Below are 26,597 nucleotides of genomic sequence, written 5' to 3' on the forward strand. Positions count from 1 at the left end.
TACTTAGCGTTGAAATCTTCTTTTTAATATTTCAGCAGAGGCTTCCTAATATGGGCTAACACAGGTTGCATTACATCTCTCTATTTTTAGTGCACTTGGTTTTTTGGCCATAACAACTGCTATTTCAGACCAAGTCAAACTTGCAGAGAAAACACAGCTAAGCGACACTGATTAAAGATGGGGAAATTCATCATGTGACTAACGTATACCTGTTTGAGGACAATGTTCCACACATTTGATACCTGAAGACTAGCACCTATTTAAACTATTACCACCGCTGTTCAATTGGACTGCAAGAAACTGAAAATGGGAAGAAACCCCATTGTTATTTTGTGAATAAAAATATGTTGATTTTCTTTGTTTTTCCTCTATTTGCTGTTCTCCATGCAGCACATTTGTGGGCATTACATGAAATCTGTGGTTCATTTAAGCTGAACAATGAGTTTTAAGACAGACTTGCATTTAGGAGTAATTTATGGGGTCTGTGTCAGAAGCATTAAATAACCACCTTTCATCCAAAGACAATCTGCTCTCTTTCATGCTCCTGGGCTGTATTTTATATCAAGTCCCTTCGACGTAGAGAGACCTTAATACATCACCAGAGACCTTTGGAAAAGTTATCAGGGAACTTTACAAAAGCAAAGCAGTCTCTCTTAACCAGCTCATAAAATGTTCTGTTTCTTCGGGAAATGTAATGTGGTTAGATTCTATCTTTTTAACATGGATTTTTCCCGTCCCTTCAAGAAACCTTGAGAAAATCCTTTCCCATGCACTGGATTGTTGATGGCATATGAAATATGCCAAATACATTGAGCCAGGGTTTCAGCTAGTCTAAATCGGTGTAGTGCTACTGAAGTTAATGGAATAGGCCTATTTCCACCAGCTTAGGATCTGGCTCATTATATGTAATGTGTTATGTTCGTGGCCCCCTCTCTAATAACTGTAATGAGACTATAAATAAATATTAAAATAACATCTAGCACAAGCCTAATTTTTATATTGCCATTTGAGGGTTCAACAAGACTTCATACAATACCTAATGGCTGATATGAAAGGGTAACTTTTTCAAAAGCTCCAAGAGCTGAAGAAGCAAAATCCTGCAGAAATGTGGCACGTAGGCTCCTAAATACAACTGATTTTTCAAGGAGTCTAAGGACTTGTCTACACAGTGAGGTCTAGTAGTACGCGAAGCCATACTTCGGGACTTTCACTGTATTGAAGCACTATCCACGAGGGACGGTTACTACAGAGCACACTGTAGAATTGCTGGCTTGCTACACTGTAACTCACCATGTAGACAAGCCATAGGCACCCGAGTGTCTGTGTCACTTTTAAAAACGGGACTTCGGTGCTTTTGAAAATTTGATGCAAAGGCTAATTTTGATCAGGTGACACCACTGGGTAGCTACATTTGGGGGTGTTGAAAGAGGCAGGCAGAAATGTCATTGCACTTTTGACCTGTATTTCAACAGGACAGTCACTGCTTAAGCCGACTAGCTTTCCCATGCTGAAGGCCACAAACCGGAACTTTAGGGAAAGGCAAACAATGACAGAACAGACGGGTTACGGGCTAGGCAGCTGAGATCACGACATATTGCATCCATCAGAACCATCTCTCTTCTGTGCTGCGGTTTTCCAGTTTGGAGGTTGTATCCACCGTTGCCATAGACGTAAGCTCTTTAGCACAGAAACCATCTTTTCATTATTATTGTGCCTACCACAATAGGGCCCAGAACCTGATTGTATCACACTAGCAGTTACAAGCCCCAAATTATTAACATTAATAAGCAAGCTGTTAAGAAAATGGCTCAACCATCTGTTGCCGCCCACGAGAGGGTGCCCCCCACCCTGGTGTAGCAATGACAGCATAGATCAGGGCATTATAACAAGGTTTTGCTCCATACATGAATTCTGCATCTAACCCCTATACAATTAGGCCCAGGGTAAGAAGATGTTTCTATCTACGGTGTACAACATTAGATTAACTTTCTACATAGACGGCCAAATTACTCCCCAGCATAGGAAAAGCCAGGAGAGATAGTGGCAAAAGGAGGGGGAACCTGCACAAGATTCCCTCTTGTAGACTGTTCCCTTATCATCTCAGAGGAAGATGGATCGAAGAGCTGTCCACCAACCCAATGGATCCTAGGGGAGAATGGGAATCAGTGGGAGCCCACGGCACTCTGCAGCACCTCTGACCCTTGTCATTGGGAGCATAGCTCCAGTGGACCCACTTCTAAAGGGGAAGTCCCATAGAGAAAAGGCCATGGAAAATAAAGCCCGAGAATATATTACCTTTCCACCGTGAGCATCACAGGGCTGGTGAAGGGGGATTATTGGTCCCCCCTAGCCCTACCCCTTCCTCTCCCTGGCTTGCATGATGCCCATTCCTTGTCCACTACATAGCCCTGCATGGGGTCTGGGGTGGGTGGGGAATCGAGATGCTGCTGGGGGCGTCACTAAGCCCCCACTCCTGTTCAGGATGAGGTGTTCCATGCATAAATCTTGGGGGCCATGATTAGCTCAACACTTTGGGCATAGCGAGTATGGTGGATGACATAGGAATGCATGGGCATCTATTTACTCATGTGCACGCTTTCCTACAGGCCAGTCAGCCTCACCTCAGTCCCCGGAAAAATCATGGAGCAGGTCCTCAAGGAATCAATCCTGAAGCACTTACACGAGAGGAAAGTGATCAGGAACAGTAAGCATGGATTCACCAAGGGTAGGTCATGCCTGACTAATCTAATCGCCTTCTATGATGAGATTACTGATTCTGTGGATGAAGGGAAAGCAGTGGATGTATTGTTTCTTGACTTTAGCAAAAGCTTTTGACACGGTTTCCCACAGTATTCTTGTCAGCAAGTTAAAGAAGTATGGGCTGGATGAATGCACTATAAGGTGGGTAGAAAGTTGGCTAGATTGTCGGGCTCAACGGGTAGTGATCAATGGCTCCATGTCTAGTTGGCAGCCGGTGTCAAGTGGAGTACCCCAGGGGTCGGTCCTGGGGCCGGTTTTGTTCAATATCTTCATAAATGATCTGGAGGATGGTGTGGATTGCACTCTCAGCAAATTTGCGGATGATACTAAACTGGGAGGAGTGGTAGATACGCTGGAGGGCAGGGATAGGATACAGAGGGACCTAGACAAATTGGAGGATTGGGCCAAAAGAAACCTGATGGAGGTTCAATAAGGATAAGTGCAGGGTCCTGCACTTAGGATGGAAGAACCCAATGCACCGCTACAGACTAGGGACCGAATGGCTAGGCAGCAGTTCTGCGGAAAAGGACCTAGGGGTTACAGTGAACGAGAAGCTGGATATGAGTCAGCAGTGTGCCCTTGTTGCCAAGAAGGCCAATGGCATTTTGGGATGTATAAGTAGGGGCATAGTGAGCAGATCGAGGGACGTGATCGTTCCCCTCTATTTGACATTGGTGAGGCCTCATCTGGAGTACTGTGTCCAGTTTTGGGCCCCACACTACAAGAAGGATGTGGATAAATTGGAGAGAGTCCAGCGAAGGGCAACAAAAATGATTACGGGTCTGGAACACATGATTTATGAGGAGAGGCTGAGGGAACTGGGATTGTTTAGTCTGCGGAAGAGAAGAATGAGGGGGGATTTGATAGCTGCTTTCAACTACCTGAGAGGTGGTTCCAGAGAGGATGGTTCTAGACTATTCTCAGTGGTAGAAGAGGACAGGACAAGGAGTAATGGTCTCAAGTTGCAGTGGGGGAGGTTTAGGTTGGATATTAGGAAAAACTTTTTCACTAGGAGGGTGGTGAAACACTGGAATGCGTTACCTAGGGAGGTGGTAGAATCTCCTTCCTTAGAAGTTTTTAAGGTCAGGCTTGACAAAGCCCTGGCTGGGATGATTTAATTGGGGACTGGTCCTGCTTTGAGCAGGGGGTTGGACTAGATGACCTCCTGAGGTCCCTTCCAACCCTGATATTCTATGATTCTATCTATGTACTAGATGCTCTAGACAAGCCATGTTAAGAACACAGGGCACATGCATACTGCCAATGCAGCATCAACATGGGCCAGTATTCAGACTGGCCATTGTCCCCTCCACGTGTTATTCCAGGAGTAATTTGGCTCCCGGTGCCTCTCAGAAGAGGAACATTGGTCAGCTGTGCAGTGTAGCCTGTGGGAGCGTCACTGACACCAGCTGGACTAAAGGTGACATTTTACAGATGTTCAGTGACAACCCTTACAAAGTCCCCAGGGAGCAGTCCAGCTCAGTTTCCTTCTCCCCCTTGCACAGATCCTCAGGCAAAGGATGACGCATTTGCTGTTTGGGAGGCAAAGGACAGTGACTTTGGGAAGGTTGGGTTCCACACAGGTGAACTCCCAGATGGGGCATTTTTGCTTTCCCTTTCTTCTACATTAATTTATTTTGCTTTCTTCTTATACGCACTCCCCGTCCCCCAGGAGCCATTCCACCAGCTCACGTGTCTTTACAGGTGAGTACATTAACACATTACAGGCCCATTGCAGCCAGTGGGAATCCTTCCACTGGCATCTACGTGCACTGGCTACAGTCCTGTGGACCCACGTGTATGATCAGTCATTCATACCTCCTAACAGTCCCAGGTTTCGTGGGACTGTCCTGCTCTGACCCCTGAAACCACCTGTCCCAGTTGAAGTGGCTCCTGTCCCACAGGGGTGGCTGGGCTCGGCTCCCTGCTCCAGGTGTTGCAACCTTGCCCCTGGTGCGCAAGGTCACAGCTCTGCTCAGGTTTGTTCCTAGCCCCCACTAACAGGAGGGCAGCTGGGCCAAATTTGAGGGAGTGGTGCTTGAATATGTGCCCCAGGCTGCAGTGCCGCTCACTCAAATTTAGCCCAGCCGACCCTCCAGCATGGGGTGTGGGGGGCCAGGCCAAACCTCAAATGGCATTACAATGTGACCCCGTGCCAGGTAGCAAAGCCTGGCTGCAGGAGACAAGCCCAGCCATCCCCAGGAGACAGGAGCCGCCGCTATAGGGTGAGCATAGAGCAATTTCACTCTGCCATTCCGCCTCAGGCCTCTCTCCTGGGGGGCCGCACCTGACCCCCCCACCCCCAAGACCTCCCATTCCCTGGGAGCAGGACCCATCCCACTTTACCCTTTTGAAACGTTGAGAGGTAGAATCAGTGCTATTTAAAACCTTATCATCTGAAGCTTTACTTATTTTTTTTCCACCCCCCCCCCCCCAAAATAATAATCCAGGTGGCGCTAGTTCACTTTACTGTCCACCGAGTTACAAAGGTTTGGAAGGAAAAACTAAAAAAAAGAGCAGCTTTGATAAGTTCTAAGAACACACAAAAAACAACTAAGAATTGGTAAATATTCAAAAACATGGCACTCCCAGAGCTTAAAAACAATAAACCCTTTAATTCATATTTACACATGCGTGAGTGTTGGTATGTATACACAATATATAGTTCCACACTATGTGAGTATATATAAAATGTATAGTGTCTAAACATATTTCTTAAACACTTGCAGTCTCTGACCGTGCATGCCAAATTTCAGCCTGTGTGATATTTGACAGCCAAGTTACAAGCAAACTGGGGTCCCTAATGGAAATCTGGACAGTTCCTTAGTTCCAGTTCTTAGTAATGAGGTCTTTTATTCCCATGGGAAAGCTTGGAAGCAAGCCGCTCGCATATCCTTTCCATGCCGTTTCACTAGGAACAGACCTCGGTGTGGCAGAGAGGATTATTTTTTTTTTCTGTTTCTAAACTCCTTGTGCACAAAAGTTAATCCAAACTAGACAGAAGTCAATTAGGTCATTAGTGTGCTAAGCCTATTAACAACCATGACTTACATTTCTTTCCTGCAACAATGAAAAACATTCAGGAGTTTGCTTTTTAGCAGGAAGGCCCATGAGCAATTCCCTTATTTTCTGACATTCAACTTGTGGCAGTGGCTGCTTGAACCAGTAGAAGATTCCTACATTGTACATTTGAGCTGCACGTCCATCTAGCAGGTTTGCAAACTCAGTCCCGTAATGTGGAACACAAGATGAACCTTGCCAGAGCGGAAGGACAGTCTTGTGGTCAACGTCCAGGACTGGGATTCAAGAGGTTGGGGCTGTTCCCAGCTGTCACAGACTCCCTGTGTGACCTGGGGCAGGTCACCTAGGATCAGATCCGAAGCCCATTAAGTCATTGGGAGACTTTCCATCAACTTCAACAGGTTTGGATCAGGCTCTTAATCTCCCTCATGGGGTTGACACTGACCTACCTCACCAGAACGTTGTGAGGGTAGATTCGCAAAGGTCTGCAAGGTGCTCAGATACGATGGTACTGATCACCGTCAAAAGGCTGTAAATAAACAAGGAGCCCAGTATTGCAAAGTTCTGTGCTCCCTGGACTCCAATGGAACAAATGAGCGAAGGGAGCGCTGCACCATGCAGAACTGGCTTTAATTTTGCAGTGGCAGCCCACTGCGTCTCAGTGGCCTAGAAGAATGAAGGTGTAGCTGACTAATGAGTTGTAATGTGCAACACCGCACGCACAGAGGCTGTTTTCCTCACAAGCACAGTTTAAACTATGGATGATCATATTTTATACTGTGTTAGTAAATATTGTATTTGCTGTAAGTAATAGAAATGCAGTAACTACAGCACGTAGCTGTCAAATCTTTTCTGGAAAGCCTGAGAGGTCCAAAATGTTGCATGTGCAAGGGCAACCTCTGGCATGAGACGTGTCAGCCTCACTAGGGATGATCCCAAGCTGCCAAATTCCGATCCAGATCTTGCTCTCCCCACAGTTCAGGGGGTTTGGAGCCAGGGCTTTGGGGTCTGAACCCATCACAACAACCGCCGCTGGCGAGGTAAGAGCTCAGCTCTATACAACACACGAGAGAAAACAGGGTCTCTGCTTTAAACCACGTTCTGTCAACAATCAGCAACCAGTACTGACCAGACAATCCAAATTAATGAGCTAACGTCCAAACGCTAAATCCCCAAACGCGGCATCCTTTAACAAGAGGATACGCAAACTTTCTGAGGCCCTCTGTCCACCTCACTACAATCCCTCCAGCTCCCCAAGTCTAACTGCAACTGCCTTTCCTACAGCCTGCTGGTTTCAGTATCGGTGACCTCCATGGCTGCCACCTCCCTGAATGTCCCATAGCAGCTCCAGCTCCTGATCTTCTGCCCAGAGTACCTGATCAACCCTACTCCTGAGCCCCTCAACTCCCACGTCTACTGCTTCCCTGACTGCCCCACAGCAACATAGTGTAAAAGAGTGCATGCAGCATGAGCAGTTGTCTGCCACTGCTCCACCCAGCACAGAGTTCACCCAGTACAAGAAGTGGGGATCAGGAATGATGGGGAGCAGGGGAAGAGGTAAGGGGGACAAAACATGTAGGAACATAGTGCATAGTGCCGCTCATGAAACGAGACCGGGCTTGGCAGAGTATGCAAGAAATCTGTGCGTTCAGCCTTCTAGGACAGATCCCCAGCTAGTGTAAATGGACAGAGCTCCACTGAAGTCAATGCTACATCAGTTTACACTCGCTGAAGATCTGGCCCTGGGTCTTAAAAATGGGAGAAGCCAGGACATGGACACTAAACATTCATACATCTTCTTGGAATTTCTGAGGGTATTTTAATATCACCAGCTGTTTTCTTATTAACATCCAACAAAAAATAGAACCGGGTGGGGAGGGGGGTGAAGACGGGCAGTGGGAACAGTTGCATTTGTTCAATGTTTTCAGTACAGCTGCTACATACTGAAAGGCTGAGAAGATTTGCAGGGGCTCATAGGCACAAAACTCTCCAAGTGGATACACTTACCCAAGCTTTTGGCTTTTATTCCTCTGGGGTGACTGAAGAGGTGAAAAAGGGGTAGGAGGAAAGGGGGGGGGGATATCAATAGGCAGAGAAATGTTAACTAAGAACACAAGTGCCACTGATTAAATGAGATTCTTGCTCTCTCTTATCCCAGTGGAGAACCTGGGGTTTGTTGCTTATATAAATTACATCCTCTTCGGTCCTCCTTTTTGTTTAATAAAAAAAATAGTTCTAACATTATCCCACTCTATTATCATCAAAGACTGGCAATTCCCAACTTCCCGAACACGCAGTGATTTCAGCAGACCCTCTCCTCCCTCAGTCATCCATGTATATGGGGATTCCAGAGATAGGAATGAGGAACACAATTTGGGTTCAGAATCCAAACCCCAACTAGTTAAGGGGCACTAGGAGTCGGGTTCAGCACCTTAGAGAGAGATATGCTCTATTCACAAGAGCCAGATCTAGGGCTGATTTCAAATAATCATCATCCCCAGGGGGTCGGATTGGGGTTCTGGTTCAGACACTATCCTCCAGTTAAAGCCTATAAACCCCACAGAAGATATAGACACATGCACACACACCAAACTGACTCCAAAGATACAAATACAGAGGCATTGAAAATTGTTTGCTAAGGAGGCTGCTGCAAAGGAGGAGTCCATCACATGCACTCGGAGCTCCAGCCTGGGTTCACAGGGCTAGAGAGAGACAGGAAGCTCCCTGAGGCTCACCTCCAGGAAAGTGGGACATCTGAATAGGTCATTTCATTTATCTTAAGTGATCAAAAGGAAACCAGTTTTTGTGAGCAGCCATTTTAAAAGATCTTTACTCCCAAAATAGATAAGCCAAAATTTGCTGAGAATGTCACGCTGAAAAATCAAGTGGCAGGAACCAAAGCCAAGCCAGATTTCAGGTGTGAAATCTGGGTTCACACTACCCTTGGCAATTTCAGATTCACATAAGCATTTACAAATTCAATGAGAAATAAGTTTGCTCATCTGGCTGCATGACTTGCATCACTGTTTATATTAACGGTTGGCTGTTCCAACAGTCTGAATTCAGACAGATGAAATGTGTGGAGGACAAACTGAATATTTTTAGATCTCGTACAATTTTTACCAAAAATTAATTCTGCCCATCTCTGCCCCCTACCAGATAGTCCGATTATGCATTTCAAACTCTAACGGCACCATCCGGGATGGAATACACCTCTTCCTTCCTACAAACAATTCCCTGGGATCACTCTCTGCAAGAGACACCTTTGAATCTTCGGCATTCATAAATAAATGACAAAGCTAGGCGTGTAAATGAGAGTGTTTTCTCAGGCAGGGCTTGACCTGTTCCCATCGACATCAATTGACAAAACTCCCATTGATTTAAAATGCTGTAAGATCAGCCCGTTAAAAGTGGAACATTGTACAGTGCCTTCAATCAGGTTCTCAAAGCACTTCACAAGCATCCACATTTGCGACACGGGCAAGTATTATTCTAACCAACTTAGAGAGGAGGAGGCTCAGACACAGTGAGGTTAAGAGATTTGTCCAAGGTCAGAATGCTGGGAGACAGGCATAGAAACCAGGGGTCCTAATTCTCTAGCCTGTTATAATCACTCTTCATAGCCTCTCATTACAGTGTAACTCAAAGAAACCCATTTAAGCAAAGGTTCAGACCATATTTATTTTTCAAACTATTTAAACGATACCCAGCATATGGGTCTATTTATATTTGTATTCGCATAATTGACTTTTAAACCCTCTCTACCCGAATGATCCATCACCACATGTCATTCATCACTACCTCTTACTGTCCTAAAATTCAGAGCTGGAGCACCGGTGAACACAGATCTTTGACAGAACAACAGTCATGACCGTAATGCATTCACGCAGTTGATCTCTTGTGCCTTTTCTCAAACTCACCTGATATGACTTTGCAGGGCTGGTCAGGGACCTGGGATTTAGCAGGATAGCTGGATTTTGAGGATCGTTTGTGCCTGATGAAATGCTCTCTTCCACTGAACGAGGTCTCCGAGATATTGACAGGTTGGATTAGCAGCTGTTCTGTTCCAATCTGGATATAGCCAATCTGTCCACATAGGGGGAAAATTATTAGTTCCTTTGGCATGTTAACTATTTGTATTTCCCAGATCTCTTTGTGCTCAGCGTTTTTCTTATTCCCACCAGATTGCTTCACAGCAATGCATTTTCAAGCTCATTTGTGAGTATACATACATTTTAAGGCCAGAAGGGACCAAGACAATCATCTAGTCTCATCAGCATGACGCAGCCCATAGATTCCACCCATTGTTTGTGCGTTTAAGTGGAAGGCAAGAGTATTAATTATTTGTATTACTGAAGCATCTAGAAGCTCCATTGTGCTAGGTGCTGTACATACATAACAAAGAGATGGTCCCTGCCTCAAAGTATTTAGCAGCTAACACAAAGGTCAGACTGAAGAATCTGTTCCTTTTGAAGTTGTGGGAGCACACATATGCATTTTCCTAAAATTTTATAAACACATTTTATGAACATCAGGAAAAAATCTTCTTAATATTAGGATATATTAAACTATGGAGCTAGAGGAGTCTCTGACAAGAAGAGGTGGGATGCACAAACTGGTTCAGAAAAGCTAGAAAACCAACTGAGTCCCCAAAGCATAAATACAGGGCCAGATTCTCACCTAGCAAACTGGTCTAGTGTTTTGTGGAGTACCAGCAATAGCTGGGCGAGGAATGGGAAGGACGCTACTGGAGGTTAAGAAGATAGAGAACCGTAAAGGGGAGGCGGTCGAAATGGAAGCCACCAAGTACAGGCTAGTGGATCAGCCAAAGAGCCAAGTGCGCTGGAAAGGACACAAGTGTTGGATGAGTCAGGAGGCCAGAGCTGGGGAAAGGGAAAAGATTTGGTGGATGATAATGGAAGAGATGAATGATAATGGAAAGGATGAGGCCTCTTACGGTTTGGGTAAAGTTGAATATGCGTCAGACACACATCCAGATGGTCAGGGGCTCTTCTTTTTTAACAACTCTGAAGATGCCAGTAATAAACTCCCATTGGCTTTTCTTTGCTGGACTTTATCTGAAACACTAAGTTTGTACATTTACTGTTACTCAGAACGAACCCCCCCACACCCACTCCTATAAACGGAAAGAGCTGCATCTCTCATGCATGACATTAGAGTGGATTTCCCTACTTATGAAATCTGATCATCACTATCTACATGCTAACATTTTATATGTCTTTGATCCTCTTTGTTTCATTTCCAGAACACAAGGTTAAGGTGATGTCCATTGCAGCAGACAAGTTAGTTCCTACATTCCTCTTCACAGAACATGGCCTTGCCTATTTGCAGTGTTCCTTAGTGGACAGAGCACTGGACAGGGACTCAAAAGACCTGGCTTCTATTCCCTGGTCTGCTACTGGACTACTGCATGACCTTGGGCAACTCACCTCGCTTCTCTGTGCTCAGTTTTCTCATCCTTAAAATGGGGCTAATGATACTGAACTCCTTCGTAAAGTGCTTTGAGATCAATGGAGGAAAAGCGCCAGGCATTACTTGTCATGAAAGCTGAAGAAACCCAATATTTAGCTCCTCTTTCCATAATACTCAGCTCTGTGTCCTTCTGAAAATTCTACCAGAAATGGACTGGTGCAGCCCGACAGACAACCAAGCTACACACCGGTCCCACACCAGAGCACACAATTCCAAAGGGGTGCGGCATTCTCAGGCAGGCTGTGCCCCAAAGTTTACATTTTGTGAACAATAATCAAAACGATTATTTTGATGATTTCAGTGAAACCAGTTCTTTTAATGGGATTGACCCAGTCGCCAATATTGTTAGTGAACGGTCTTTGCTAGCTCACAAGAGCCAGGCCAGGAAAAATGCCCGTAAACAGTAGCCTTACTCGGCTGCTCTCATTGCCCCAGCTGAACAAACTGCAACCAAGTCAACAAACACCAGAAGTAGAAGAAGGGTGAGATTCTACCTGCTGCGGTTCTGCGAGGTGCGACGCAGAACTCACAGCCTAGGGAAGGAGAGATTAGGGTGGCTTTAAGTCACTTTTGTGTCCTCCCAATTATGAGCTTCTCTGCTGCTCTTGGAGTAACACAGACAGCCCTGGGGCCTGTCTGAATAAGAGCAGCCTCCCCAGACTGCCCTCAGGGCCACGGCACAGCCCCAAGTCTTTGCAGTAGCCCTGCCACCAGCCCAGACTCTTATGCTGTCTGTCTTCCACACTTCCTACATCAGGGGACTCCTCTGCCAGCCAGATCCAGTACTTTCTGGAGCCCCTTTAAGCCATGCCAGCCCTTTAACTGACACAGAGGGGACCGAGTAGGGTGAGGATCTCACCCTAGCCGAAATCTTTTAAAACGCTCTCCATTTTTACTCACCCCGCTGGAGATTACTAACCCAGGGGAGAAAAGGGGTGTGCTGACAATCTGGTTTTGTGATAATACATACCGACTTTTTTCATTGCACTGATTCATCAATTATTTTGATTACTATAAAATAAACAAACAGTTTTAAAAATAGGACATTTTACCGGATATGATCCCTTGAAAGTATGCTACACAACTAAGGGTCTGATCCAACTTTTATTGGAGTCAACTGGAAGGCTCCTATAAATTCAGCGCATGCTAGATTGGCCTGTGGTGCACGTTAGCTTGACTTTAAAAGGGCTCAGGCTGCGTTCGTTCACCTCTCTCTGTAGGGCACACGTATGTAACAGCCACGGGATAGGGAAAGCGAGACTAGACGGGTTTTTCAATGTGTTCTATGCCAGTCAGGAAAGCATCCAAAGAAGGGATCTGCACATACGTGCTCGTGCAGGACATTCAACCGCTGACTGCACTAATGTGATTTAAAATGTACATTACATACATACCGTACATTCTGTGTTTCCACACACAGCACCAGATCCTGTGCTCACTTACACCTGGGCCATCCCATTGACAGAGTCTGGCCCCCGGATCCCCATGGAAGGATTTTCCGCTAGACGCTGCTAACTCTCTCATTTCTACAGAACGTCTAGGAATTGGAGAGAACTGAGCACCCAGCGTGGAGTCCTCCCAAAAATCAGAGGCCACTTTCGAAAGCTTGGGCTTTAAAACCCCTTGGTGCCCCAGGTCAGCCCTTCCCAATCCTTACACATGGATAGCAATGACTTCCCTACCTCAAAGGAGGGCTCCGAGGGGAAGTTCATCTATGCACACTACAAATAGAGAGATTCCCAAATGGAAGGTGCTATTTATGTGCAAGAATTACGGTGATTTGTGGGTCCTACGGAACACCTAATAGTTTCACGTAACTTGTTCCACGCTGGAGTTTCGGAAGAGTCAGGCTTCTTATCTTTAATAACAAAGTGGGCTTTGCCAGGGTCATTCTGAAGAAAGCAATAACTCTAGCTTCCCCTAGGATGCTCTTCACTACATGCATTCCTTATTCCAACCTTCCTGCTGGGAGGCAGCCCCAACCCCCACCCCTTTTATTTTTTTTAAATATAGGTTTTAATTATATAGGAGAAGGGCTGTAAATCTGGTGCTGTGGTACTAAAAACCACACCAGAGCTCCTGAAACTATGCCAGCCATTTTCTCTGGGGCCAAAAATATGTAAGAAGAAGTCAGTTTCATCACCACCTAACATTAGCCCAACTTTCTGGCATCAAGTGCAAAAATAATTTAAACCACTGGCAAGTCCTTATGTTTCACATTTGCTTTGGAATTGCAAAAACTCCTTCCTCTCAGTTATGGAGGAAAAGAGCTACACGTCTCTACCCTGGCACCAGTTAAGAAGGAATCTAGGATCTAATCCTACAAGCTTATTAACTGGAGTTTGAGGCATGGAAAGTTTGCAGGATTGGGCCCATCAAATACATCTAAAGAGATTTACCATTCCCCCCAAATTTGCTGGTACGGAGTGCTGAAGGCTTTCTGGTTCACTCAGGGACATAATGACCTAGTGCCTTGACTATTGACTGACTCAGTTCATTAATTTGTTTTTTTGCAACAAATATTGTTGTTCAGATTGATGCTTCCAAATCCACCGACTGCCCCAGTCTTCAAACGAGACATCAGCACCAGAGCAAGGCTGTACTAAATTTCCCTTAGCACAATCTACCCCTAACTAGCTCAGGCATGGAATGGGGGCTGGTTTCTGGAGTTACTAACAATGCAACATCACTGCTGGGGCTGGTTTTCCCAAGCCTCTGGCTGTGGAATTCTCTTCAATCATTCCAATTAAATAAAGTTTCGTATCTGTCAATTTACATTGGGGGAGAGGGGGGGAGGAAGAGATCACAATCTTGGATACTTCCCGTGGTCTTTATGCTGCTGTTCTCAAAGAAAATATGTAAGCAATAGCATATGACAAGCAACGTCATTACATCAAATAACAGCAGAGCTTGGGGATGCTGGAAGGCAAGAAGCCATCAGCCGACTGCCTTCAAAAACTTGAGACAGGAGAGTTATCCGAACAGAAAAATTCAGTGTGGGGGCTCATTTGCTGCTCCACAGAAGCTCTAGAAATTCATTGTCATCAGAGGTATGAATCTAACTTGGATTTTACAATTAGTGTGACAGGACATTACAACTGACAGAACCACTCAGTGCAGTTAGTAGCAAGGCTGGAATAGTTTCACCCTCACAAGGCATGCAAGCGAACTGCAAGTCAATTCAAATAACAAAATAAAAAGACGTCTACCCTTCCCCCAGCCACACCACACCCCAGGAACAATAAATGGTTCCCTCCTTTGCCTTCTATCCAACTTTCAATCTCTGATCAACTCAAGATGTCTCACCAGCAGAAAACATCCCCTTCCTTATTTCTTTATGTGATCAATGAGGAGTTCAAACACAGTCTCCGCTTCCCAGAGGCTTGTATACACATCGATCACTCATGCAAGAAAACCATCTGCTAACACTAATCTACTCTTCTGCTACCAGTAGCTCATCACCCTCCTGGTGTCTACGCAGTATCTTGTTTGCCATAAGGTCTGGTCCACACTGGAAAAGTAGATTGGTTTAAGTACGGCAGTCAGGGGTGTAAAAAATCCACCCCCGAGCAGTGTAATTAAAGTGACCTGAGTTGCTGTGTAGAGAGCACTGGGGTGCTGGAAGAATTCATCCGTTGACCTAACTACCCCTTCTAGGGGAGGTGGATCATTAACTACGCCAATGGGCGAACCCCTCCCGTCGGCACAGGTAGTGGCTACACTGAAGCACTACGGTAGCATAGCTACACCGCTGCAGCATTGTAAGTGTAGACAAGCCCTAAGCCCTTATCTACACTACGCTCTTGGAGGAGAGCTCACACCATTACACTGCCACCCATGAACTGCTCGGGCCGACCTAGCACTGGCATTCAGCGAAGACCATTCTCCAGCATTTCTACCGTTGTGTCGTCCAGACTTGCCCCAGGCCCTGGCTACCGCCGTGCTCCCATCTTGGGCTATTACTAGGGTCCTACCGAATTCGCGGTCATGAACAACACATCATGGACTGTGAAATCTGGTCTCCCACCGTGAAATCTGGTCTTCTGTGTGCTTTTGCCCTATGCTACATAGATTTCACGGGGGAGACCAGCATTTCTCAAATTGGGGGTCCTGACCCAAAAGGGAGTTGCAGGGGGGCTGCAAGGTTATTTTAGGGGGGCTGCGATATTGCCATCCTTACTTCTGCGCTGCCTTCAGAGCCGGATGGCCAGAGAGCGGCGGCTGCTGAAGGAGGGCCCAGCTCTGCAGGCAGCAGCACGGAAGGAAGGGTGGCCACACCGTACCCCGCGCTCCTCACTTCTGCGCTGCGGCTGGCAGCAGCTCTGCCCTCAGACCTGGGCTCCCGGCCAGCAGCCGCCGCTCTCCAGCTGCCCAGCTCTGAAGGCAGCGCCACCGCCAGCAGCAGCCCAGCGGTATGAAATTTACAATTTTTAAAATCCTATGACCGTGAAATTGACCAAAACGGCCTGTGAATTTGTTAGGACCCTAGCTATTACTGATGGAACAGTATCAGAGGTAAGGAAAGGGTGGATGATTTTTCAGTACATACTAGAGTAGCCAAAGCGTAATGGTGCTAATTAGAGATGGAAATCCAAACTTCCAGAAGTGCACTGCTTTTGGTTCTGGTCCATACCACATGCTAATACAATCCAGCATTCACATTGTTTGTACCACCATTTTCAATACCAGAGCATCCCTTAACTCCACCCAGAGAAAGGTAACAAAATATACATTTAAAAGTGGCCTGCAGAGGATTTTTTTAATTGTGTTTATGTCTTTTTTTTTTTTAATTATTCATCCTGAATAAAGGAAGTTTGCTTTCTTTTCCTTCGGAAAAATTAGGAATGTTCCACCTGACATCTTGTTTTGTGGGAGGATTTCTCAGAGGGTGATTTTTATACTTGATGAGCCCAATCCTGCAAACCTTTTGCAGGAGGGTCTCAGAAATGTGTAGTGGGAACTCTTTTCTTAACTGGAGGGGCGGGGGGTGCTGAATCTTTAACAGAGGTGTCCTTGCCCCTAAGTGCTCAGTAGGCATTGGAGATTAATTACATAGGCACGTGCACACAGGTTTAAACAGTCTGACAGACTCCCTTCCCAATTGCTCAGCTGTGACTCTGAAATGTTTTAATTTCACGAGTTCTCCAGTCACTCCACATTGCACAACCAGGCCTCAACCCACCTGTTTGGGGCCTTCTTTGTGTCTTTCCTAGAGATCACCCCTTCCCCTACAATCCCACTGTCACCCCAGATCAGCTGGGGTACTTTTAGTGTCGAACCTCTGGATTGGGCTCCCCAGAGCCAGCAGCTGAATAGACCAAACGCTCCCTACCATCACCCAGGCTTGATGGCCTTTCCAAGGCATTTAGTTACTCCTGCAACTTCCTGTCTGCCAATAAAGAGGAAGTCATTGAGGTGGGAGGAGGACTAACGATAGACATGGTCGATATTCCTACCTACTGCAGCTAACTTATGGGTGCACTGTCTTCCTTTCGTCTGGTGCTCAGAAGTCCTGACCATCACGCTATAGCAAGCAGCATTTGGTTTTATTATTTCCACCCGTGCAGCGCCTCCCACGCAAACTGGGGAAGAAAAATTCCCTTCCATTTCTCTAACAGCACAGACTCTCTCGCAACTTATCTACTATAGCTTGACTACTTCATCTTGAATTCAACAGTACCGGAGCATGTTTAGCCCCTCGAAGGGCAGGGCCCCTTAGCTCGCTACTCAAATTTCCTGAACAATGCTCACCTGATTGGGTCACATTTTCAACTGTGTCCAGCCGAAAACTTTATCGTCTCCTTTTGTGCATACTTGCCAAAGCTTGTCCACATCCATCTAAAGAAGAATGGCCCATGCAAAATGCTCCAAAGCTTAGACGGAATGGCCTCGTTGCTCTGCTGTTCTTCCCCTTTTGTGTGTAGAGCTGGAAAGAAAAGAAGTCCTCTTCTCTCTGCTGAATATGGAGGACAATGCTGGAAAACCTTGACGGTTTCCCAGCTTTTAATTTATTCCTTCGAGTGTAACCTCCATCACTTTGCTTCATCGTACAATGGGGACCTCATGGTTTTTATTTGACAGCTTTTGTACTATAGGTAATCTGCTTCCACTGATCTACTCTGCTCAAAACAGGCTGCACAAAGTCTTGCTTGAGCTCAAAGGGGCTGGAAATACGGTGTGGAAATTAAGATAAATGATGCTGGTAGAGGGAAACACTGAATCTTTCACTTACATCTTAGCTTCAGGAATACATGTATTTAAACTAGTGATAGTCTGAATCCAAACCCGCAGCCTCCAAATTTTAGAATGGGCCACGCAAAGAGTAAGTCAGACAAGTCTCTGGATCCAAACCTGCCCCAGTGATTTCTGGTTTCAGGTTGGGTTCTAAACCAGAACAGACACCACGTCAAACGAGAGATCCGAAAGTCAGTCTAAACCTAATACACAGAAACGACATCCTCAGTTCATCTCTAAGTGCAATCACTTAAACACTGTCAAAAATTCAAGCCGCACATAACCAAAACCACCTTCACCATTGCCCTGCATACTTTGCATGTTGTCACTGAAGTACAAACATACTAATCAAATGTGGAATGAATAGTGTCTCATTCTAGCCGTTCACAGAGACTCTGGCAGGAACCAGAAGGGAAGGAATTAATACTTAAAAATACAGTCTTTGAAAACTCCCAATTCCAAATGGAGACATACCACCATGCTGGACACCACAAGGCAAATGAATGACTGAAAGTCACCTGCAGACAGGGTTCACCTTTTCTTTTACTTGGGGGGGTGGGGTTAAGGGGGTTTGTACAGCTGATAAGCCTGCTAGCACTCAGGGAAGACAGTGTGGCACTTAACATATGGAAAGCTTGGCATTTAAAAAGCTTTATCCATTCTATACTATGGCTTCAACCATGAGAGTAACAAAAACACAATGGAAGGCAGCTGTCAAGCACTGCTCTGCCAAATTCTGCTAGAGGGTTGGGATCAGTCCAGAATAAGAACAGATTAACTGGATCTGTGATGTTATACATAGTATCAATGCATAAATAGAGCTCTCAGATGCCTGCAGCAAACATTGCAATTTCCACACTAAAGGAGACCAGCAGTCCCCCATTCCACTATCTTGTCTCTGACGCCGGCTGCTACCAGGTGGGACCCTACAACAACATTTACCGAGCACATGTTTAAAAACTCAACAGTCCCCCACACGTGTTATTATAACACATGGTCTTGCCTGTGCAAATGAGTCAACCCTTTTTATTGAGGAATAAACCCCCATGTTAAGTACCACACTAGCTCTGGTTAGACCACAGTGCCAAGAACTTAGCCTGTCTGTGCCGTAAAAACTGCCGTCTCCCCAACACAGTTAAAAACCAGTTTGGTCCTGCAGTGCACTAGGGACCAAAGGGTGTATTTAACTATGCTCCCTAGCTGTAGTACAGCCCTGCAAAGTCCAAGAGCGTAGCACATTTCAGGAACACGGCTAAACCAACAGGTGTGTCCCGCGTACGCTGCAAGTCAGAATGTGTGAATGGGAAGAGAAGAGGGGCTACCAGGTTGGAAGCAGAGTCTCCAAATGGGGCTTTTTACTGTGCAGACAGAACCTTAGGTGACCCATTCTTTACAGCCGGACTCGGCTGTAACACAGGTTAGCACCCTCCCCTAACCCAGGTACAACCTGTAGTCAGAAACTGTTCCACAGCCCACGTAAGGATTAACAACACTGTCAGCACCAGCAGGGTTTAAATAAACAAACCAAAAATAACTTAGGTAGGGAAACTGCTAGCAACAGCCCTCCGAGAAGTGACCGTAGAATCCAGCTCTTGCTCAGTTTTCCTCCCAGCGCAAGAGGGATTGTATTTTTATTAGTGCTCTGTTTGCCCCAATCGTGCCATACTCAACTGACACGTAATTTGTAGCACGGTTACTGGACATGGTCACAACACAACTGGCACCATCATTAGGCAATGACACCGTGTTACAACCATTCTAGGCTCAAGCTATTTTTAAGGCGTCTTGAGCATCTACAAGCCCTATCAACTGGGCCTACGCTAGCAATGTTCAGGAAATCTCCCATGGCTGTATAAGCACCAGCAACCCTGGGAGCAACAGTGTACATCAGCTGCCAGGGGTTTTACCACCAGGTTATCTAACCCTGCACAAAGCAGGTCTGTTTCAGCTACATTACAACCTCCACCACTTCTGTCATCCATAGAGCTGCACCGCTGGAAAATATGAGTTCCTCGTTTTCTATTGCAGACAGGTCTAGGTGGCAGTTTGAAATTAACAACCTACTGCAGTGTTTCCCAAACTTGGGACACTGCTTGCTCAGGGAAAGCCCCTGGCGGGCCGGGCCGGTTTACTTACCTGCCGCATCCGCAGATTCGGCCGATCGCGGCTCCCACTGGCTGTGGTTTGCCGCTCCAGGCCAATGGGGGCTGCGGGAAGCGGAGCGGACCGAGGGACGTAACACATGATGGTCTTGTGGTTAAAGACCAAGACTGGGAATCAGAACACCTGGGTTCTATACATGGCATAACCGTGGACTTCCTGTATGACCTTGAGCAAGTCAAGTCACACATCCTCTCAGTGCCCTTAAGGACTGTCTACACACAAGGCTGCACCAGTTTAACTAGAGGTACAATTTAAAATTTGGTTTAGTTAAACAATGCAAAAGACACACGAGTACTCTTAAATGGATGCAAACCTGGTTTATATCAAGTTAGCTTAAATTGATTAACCAACTGAAATAAATCACTCAAGCTAAAATAAAAATGTCTCCACAGGGCTTTGCGTGAATTTAACTGAATCAGTTTTAAAACCAGTTTAAGTTTAATTGATGCAACCTCTACATAAACGACAGCTTTCGTGTCCTGCTCCGTGGTTACTGCCTCGTTACTTCACAGGGCTGTTACTAAGCTAACTAGGTGAAAAGTAACGTCATGGCCTTACCCAAGAGAGGAGGAATAATCCCAGGATGCTGATGTACTTTGTCTCGCAATAGATTTGCCTCCACCATTCCCAGCAACAAACGCACAGGTGGCATAAGCATGAGCAACTCCCCTGAATTTACCCACGTAAACAAGTAGCAGTTTTGACTGCTGGTGTCCATGTCACTGTCCTCCATCGAACCTACTCGTTTTCTGAACCGAATGTCAGGCAGCTCCAATGAATCATTCTGACGCTTGTTTAGAATTCAGACCTGCCCTAGAAATATCAGGACTCATATTTGCAGAGTAGAGAACAAAGATTAACTAGTCTAGTTCCACCCCCCACCACCCCTGCCCCAACTTTTCCACTGGGAATAATGCCAATTTTCTTCTCTCCCCCTCACTCACTCCCAGATCTCAGGCAATTAATACTGTGCCTACAACTACACTCCCCTTTCAAAAAAGTTCTCTTCTCTGCCTGTTGTACCTTTTAGCTATGCTAGAATAGGTATCTTTAAAAGCCCCGCACTTCATGAATGGGATTAACAAAGCATGCTTCGTGGCAAACGTTCAGAGCTGTCCGTGAAAAGCTAGAACCAGAGATATCGGTTTTAAACGTCAAGAAGCTTTTGGTGGTATACGTCTCAGTTTACAGTGTCAATCATAAATATGCTAATATTCAATATCTTGGATGCTGTCTTTTACCTGAGGCACAGCGCCCTCATATGGTTCCAAAGGAAAGCATCAAACCCTGCTTAATCCATGTGCAGAGTAGATTCTTACTTCCAAGTCACTTTAGATTAACCGTTTGCCAATAGATCTGTACTTGAAACAATAAGCAAAGGCTCCCAGTAAATGTTCCTATTCTTTTCAGGATTCAAAGTTAACAACACTAATGAAAAAACAATAAATGTCCCAAACTCCCGAGTACTCAAACCTCTAATGACCAAGGCAAAAGATCAAGAAACGGGAGAGCCATCCTTAACAAGAATTCCTTTTACTGCTTGAAGGGCAAGGGAATGGCTAAGCTGCAATGCCAACTGTATTCCACGGATTGCACAGTCTAGTTAAACAGCACAAGTAGCCATCCCACCCCAAGATTATCAATGCACCTCTCTTTGAAAGGAGGCCCCACACCAGCTTCTAACTCATGTTTCACCGGCAGCACAATGCTCTCCCATTGTATTACAAACCCAACTACAACCCTTAATCCTTAGGTGGAGAAATTCTGCCACCCAATGTGCAAAAAGCATCTTCATGTCATTAAGCAGTTTATTCCAAGGGCTATTCTGTCGCGGACAAGGCTATCGGGAATCTCTAAATTGCCGTTCCAGGGCAGAAAAGCAGATATGCATGTGCACTGGTCGGGAAAGAGCTGATGGGATGAAATGGGAGGAGATAAGGAGCCTAATAAAGAATCCAGACTCATGTTGTACTCTTTTGAGTAAACATTGCAAGGGGTAAGCGCAACCACAAGATGATGAAATAAATAGACTCAAGTTCCAGCTCATGATGCTTGGCTCTTATACAGCAATTTGATCAAGACCACACAGCAAGTCAGGTGGCAGGAACAGAGATTAATCAACTGAGCCTTGTTCTGGCCAGATGAGCTGCCAATCACATACCACACGGCAGGTGACAGTCAGCAGCTGGGTGAGAAGTAACTAGCTGCTGAGATGGGCAGTACAGGACGGTCCGGTACTGAGATTTATCAAGGCTACTACTGCAGAGCGCAGCCTGTCACAAACGACTTCTACACGTCCTAAAGGGTAGAAGCGTCAGAGGCTTTTCAGTCCACCCTGACTGGAGCAAGGCGGCTGGGAAGTCAGTAAGACAAGATCTGGCTGCTGAGCCGCTTCCCTCCCTGAGGGCAGGTTTTGACCTCTGTGTTCCCATCCAAGCAGAGCACCTAAGCGAGGGGGAGCAGTGAGCAGAGCAGGGGGATGCTGCCACCCATCGCATCGCCAGATGACAGAAATCCTCCATCAGCATGAAAACATTTAAACAAAGGGATTAATTAAGTGGGACGGGGCAGCGTGGAGAGGGATCCCTAGAGCCAGCCGCCCCGCCCCCCAACAGGGATCCCCCAGGCTGGACAGGGTGGAGGGGGTCCCTAGAGCCAGCCCCATCCTGACAGGGATCCCCCAGGCTGGACAAGATGGAGACACGTCCCTAGAGCCAGCCCCACCCCCGACAGGGATCCCCCAGGCTAGACCGGGTGCAGGGGGGTCCCTAGAGCCAGCCCCACCCCCGACAGGGATCCCCCAGGCTAGACCGGATGCAGGGGGGTCCCTAGAGCCAGCCCCACCCCCGACAGGGATCCCCCAGGCTAGACCGGGTGCAGGGGGGTCCCTAGAGCCAGCCCCTCCCCCGACAGGGATCCCCCAGACCGGACGAGGTGCAGGGGGGTCCCTAGAGCCAGCCCCTCCCCCGACAGGGACCCCCCCAGGCCGGAAGGGGTGCAGGGGGGGTCCCTAGAGCCAGCCCCCCGGGAAGCGCAGTACCAGCCCGGCGCAGGTGCTGACGGCGGCGAAGGAGTCGCTGCGGTTCAGCACGTGTCCCGTGTAGAAGCAGAGCTGCTCGGCCGGGGGCCGGCGGCGGGCCCGGGCCTCTCCCGGCTCCTCCACCGCGAAGCCCCGCGCCAGGAAGTGCAGGTCCCGCCGGAGGTGCAGGTAGAGCTCCCGGCCGGAGGCCGGCAAGCGGAGCAGCACGGCCTCCTCCTCGGGCGGCGAGCGCCGGCGCCGGGGGCTGCTCCCGGCCCCGGCCCCGGCCGGCTGCAGCAGGTGGATCTTCTCCAGCGCCACTCGCTGCGGGATGGCCACTTCCAGCTCCGCGCCGCCGGCTGCGGGGGAGAAGCAGAGGGGCCGGGTCACTCGCGCCCCGGGGGCTGGTGCTAAGGCCCCCTCACACCCCAGCTAGGATACCCGGGGGCGGGGGGGAGGGGCAGTGCGGCTCGCCCTGGGGGCGCCCAGCAAACTCCCCTCCCCATCCCCGCTGCGACCCGGCTAGTCACCCCGTCCCTCGGGAGCCCTGCGCCCCCCACGCCGCAGCCAGAGCGCCCCGGGGTGCCAGTCCCGCCCTCAGCCCTGCTGCCCACCCACGAGCACCAGGCGCTCACGGGGCACTCACGTTAGCGCCTCGGCCCCATGGGAGACCTAGGGGAGTCGGGAACCCTCCGCTGGGCTCCCCCTAAAGCACCAAGCCCCCCCCCCCGCCCCTCCTGCGCCCTGCTCCACGCAGCCGGGTCCCTGCGCAGCCCTCGGGCTGCAGCCTCGAGTCTTCCTGCGCTGGAACGTCTCCGCCGCCGGTGGGGCCGAGAGGAGGAGGAAAGGGGGTTCGTTTCGGTCTCTCCAAGGCCCAAGCGTGCCGGGAAGGAGGAGAGGGAAAACCAAGCAAGAAGGCTAAACCCGCTACTTGTATCGTTGCAATACACGTCTCTCTAACGCAGCCACAAGCATCGCATTTCACCAGCCCCCATAAAAGCCCGCGGGGAGAAGGGGAAGCGGAGCAAGTTGAAAGCCAGAACCAGGGACAGGCGGCCGCTTTCCCCATGAAACGTTACCGCAGCCGGACCAGGCAAAGCAACTGCCAAAGCCTGGAGCGACGTCCCCTGCCAACGGCGGTCGCGGCCAGGCAGCCGCTCTGGGGGGCAAGCCCCGGGGGCTGCAAATGCACGCCGCCGACCCTGCCTGCAACGCTCAACCTTTGCACGCCCCGTGCTCCTGCCAGGGCGAACGCAGCAGGGGGCCCGCACGCGGTCCCGGGCCACCGTGGCTGTCAGAGCCAAGGGGAGAAGGGGATGCCGGGGTCAGGAAAGGGGGACGGGGGGGGGAGAGAAAAGCGCTACCTGTGGCGGTGTCCAGTCCCCAGAGCAGCAGGAAAGGAAATAAGAGAGGCAGGAGGGAGCCGTCAAACATTTTATTGCAGTGGAGGGGCCCCAGCGACTGGTCTGTGCAGTGCAGAAGAGGAGGCGGCGAAGGGCTGGTGGCGACGGCAGCAAGCTCCCGGGCTGGAGTGGAGCCCTCCCAGCCTTTGGAAAAATTAATTAGCGCTGCGGACAAACCCAACGTGGTGAAAGTCCGGCCCCGCCTCCCCTTTGCTGTCCCAGGTGGTGATTGGAGCTCAGCCTCCGGGAGCTACACCTCCTGCTCTCCCATTGGGCATCCCGCTTAAAACACTGGAGTAAATAGCTAGGTTGTAAGGGGAGGAGGGGTACACGTGGTTTGTGCGCAGGGAGGGGGAACTGGCACCAGGTGGCGCCAGGGAGTGAGGCTGCGGGGAGCCCCCTTGAGGTGAAGCTACCTGCACAGATGGGTTGGGGCTTGGAATGAGCATAGGGGATGCTGAGTGGGAAGGTCTATTTGCCAGCTTGAAACAGTAAGCAAAGCATTTTTGCAGCTGGCAGGAGACATTCCAGGCAACCCTGAGTCCCAGCTTTAAGGACGTTTTTAAATAACTTTAGGTGATTAAAAAGTAAGACAAAAATGAAAATTTAAGGGGGGGGGGGAGAGACAAAAAAGAGAAACTTTCCCACCACACTGATTTTGTCCCTAAATAAATCTCCTTGTAAACTCTGTAGATGGTGCAAAATTTCAAGGCTTCTTGGAAATGCATGTTGGAAAAGTAGAGTAGAAACAATTCATACTCCACCCCACTTTTAAAGTGCCACTGCCAACTTTAAAAAAAATCACATGATGTAGCCACACACATTTCTTCACTTATGTTACTAGCACTAGCTCAGATTACTAAAAGTGAAGGAGATTTTAAAATTCTATTTACACATCACTATTTCGGCTCTTTGTTTACATCATGCATTTCTCCCAGTTGGGACCCAGGAGAAGAGAGTGACTATGCAGGAATACTAAGAAAGGGGCAGATGGGACAATTCTAGAAACCGGCCATGGAGGAGGTACAGCATGGGCTGTGGCATTGCAAGCTTTCCCCACCTCCCCTCTTCTAATAGATCAACATGGAAAGTCCACCTCAATGTAGGAGAAAGGAATCCAGTCTCCAGGCCAATTCACCCTTTCATCTCTGTGCTGAAACCACCAGCTTTACACAACTTAGTGCCAACTGTGAACTTGCGTGTACGACTAGTTTTTTGTTGTAGACATCTGACCACTAGGGACTGGAGTGAGACCACCAATTAAATGTGCGTTGGCCAAATAAAAGCATCAGAAGGTAACTATATTTAGTCAGTACCACCATATATCTTAACTGAAGCCCAGTGTAAATTCTATAAATGGTGCAAAATTCCAAGACTTCTTGGAAATGCTGGAGAAGTGAAAAGCTCCATATTCCACTACCAGTCTCCTAAACCATCCTGTCTCCTCCCACTTTGAAGGTAGTAACAAATCCAGGGCCACCTAGAACTTAACAGCTGTTGATATGCTGCACACAAGAGCTCCCTGGAACTTCATAGGGATAAAACTCAGTTCTTCTTGCTGCCAGTCACAGGACCTTTGCCACTTTTAAATAAAAATTTCCATCAGCTGTTAGCAGTACAGCACCTATGACACAGTTAGAAACGGTTCAGTCTTGTATCAGGCACATAGACCATACTAATTCATCACAGAATTCAACCATTGTGATGTTGTATCATGTTTTCTGCACTTCCTTTCCTTCATTAGCAAAACTGAAAATGAAGATATAGGATTCTGATTTCTCAAGAAAGCGGCCGGTTCCTGAATTTCCTGTAGTTTATACTCCACCTGAAATCTTAATCTTCTGTTTATGTCGTCTCAGTTAATTGCCATAAAAATTATGAGGTTAGGAATAAACTGCATGAGCCGACAAAGTCTTATAGACAATGCACTTATAGGTTCGTGCAAATATTCTTCATAATAAAGAACAAAGGAAGAGAAACACCTGAAAACGTGAAAGCGAAATGGATCGTCACCAACAGAAAGTTTTCGTGTGATTCCTAAGAGCCATCAGCAGTTCATTTAGGATCTGTTCCTCCCTGATGCTCCTGAGAAGTCGCAAGCATTCTCATTTCCCATAGATATTAACTGACATTGAGGCCACTTTGGGCCTGATGCAAAGTCCATTGAAACTAATGGAATTCTTTCATTACCCACACAGGACTTTGGATCAGGCTTAATGCACCTGGCAGGACAGGATCCATAGCAAGTAGCTAAGGCCCAAATTGGTACCTCCTTTAAAACTATTGGCAGTTGATCTGCATCCTGGATTCCAAACTTCTGTTAAAAAAAATAATCATCACTTTGTTGCTGAAATCTTAGAAGAATTCAAAGGAAGACCCATAACAAGGAGCAGGGCCGGGGAAATCACTGCTTGCCAACTGAGAAAAGAACAGCATAAGAAGTGTTACATACAAGCTTGTGAAAGGACAACACAAACAGAGAAAAGAACAAAGAGAAGACCATT

At 47.5% G+C, this 26,597-nt stretch overlaps 1 protein-coding gene across 2 annotated transcripts in view; it reads right to left on the reverse strand.

The window, feature by feature from the left end:
• Positions 1-22,940, reverse strand: part of ADAMTS17 (ADAM metallopeptidase with thrombospondin type 1 motif 17) — a 259,492-nt gene extending 236,552 nt beyond the window's left edge. The window contains exons 1-2 of one of the 2 annotated variants that reach the window (XM_074966538.1): positions 22,712-22,940; positions 9,702-9,867 (exon numbers count right to left, since the gene is read on the reverse strand). Coding sequence is in view for 1 of the 2 variants with exons in the window: in XM_074966537.1 (XP_074822638.1) it covers positions 9,702-9,906 (205 nt within the window). In the remaining variant the exon portion in view is untranslated. Of the gene's footprint in view, positions 1-9,701; positions 9,907-22,711 lie in introns of those variants that run through there. The other variant, XM_074966537.1, reaches the window with a different exon arrangement.
• Positions 22,941-26,597: the final 3,657 nt, after the last annotated feature.

Source organism: Natator depressus, chromosome 10 (assembly GCF_965152275.1).
Source record: "Natator depressus isolate rNatDep1 chromosome 10, rNatDep2.hap1, whole genome shotgun sequence".
NCBI classification, from domain to species: Eukaryota; Metazoa; Chordata; order Testudines; family Cheloniidae; genus Natator; species Natator depressus.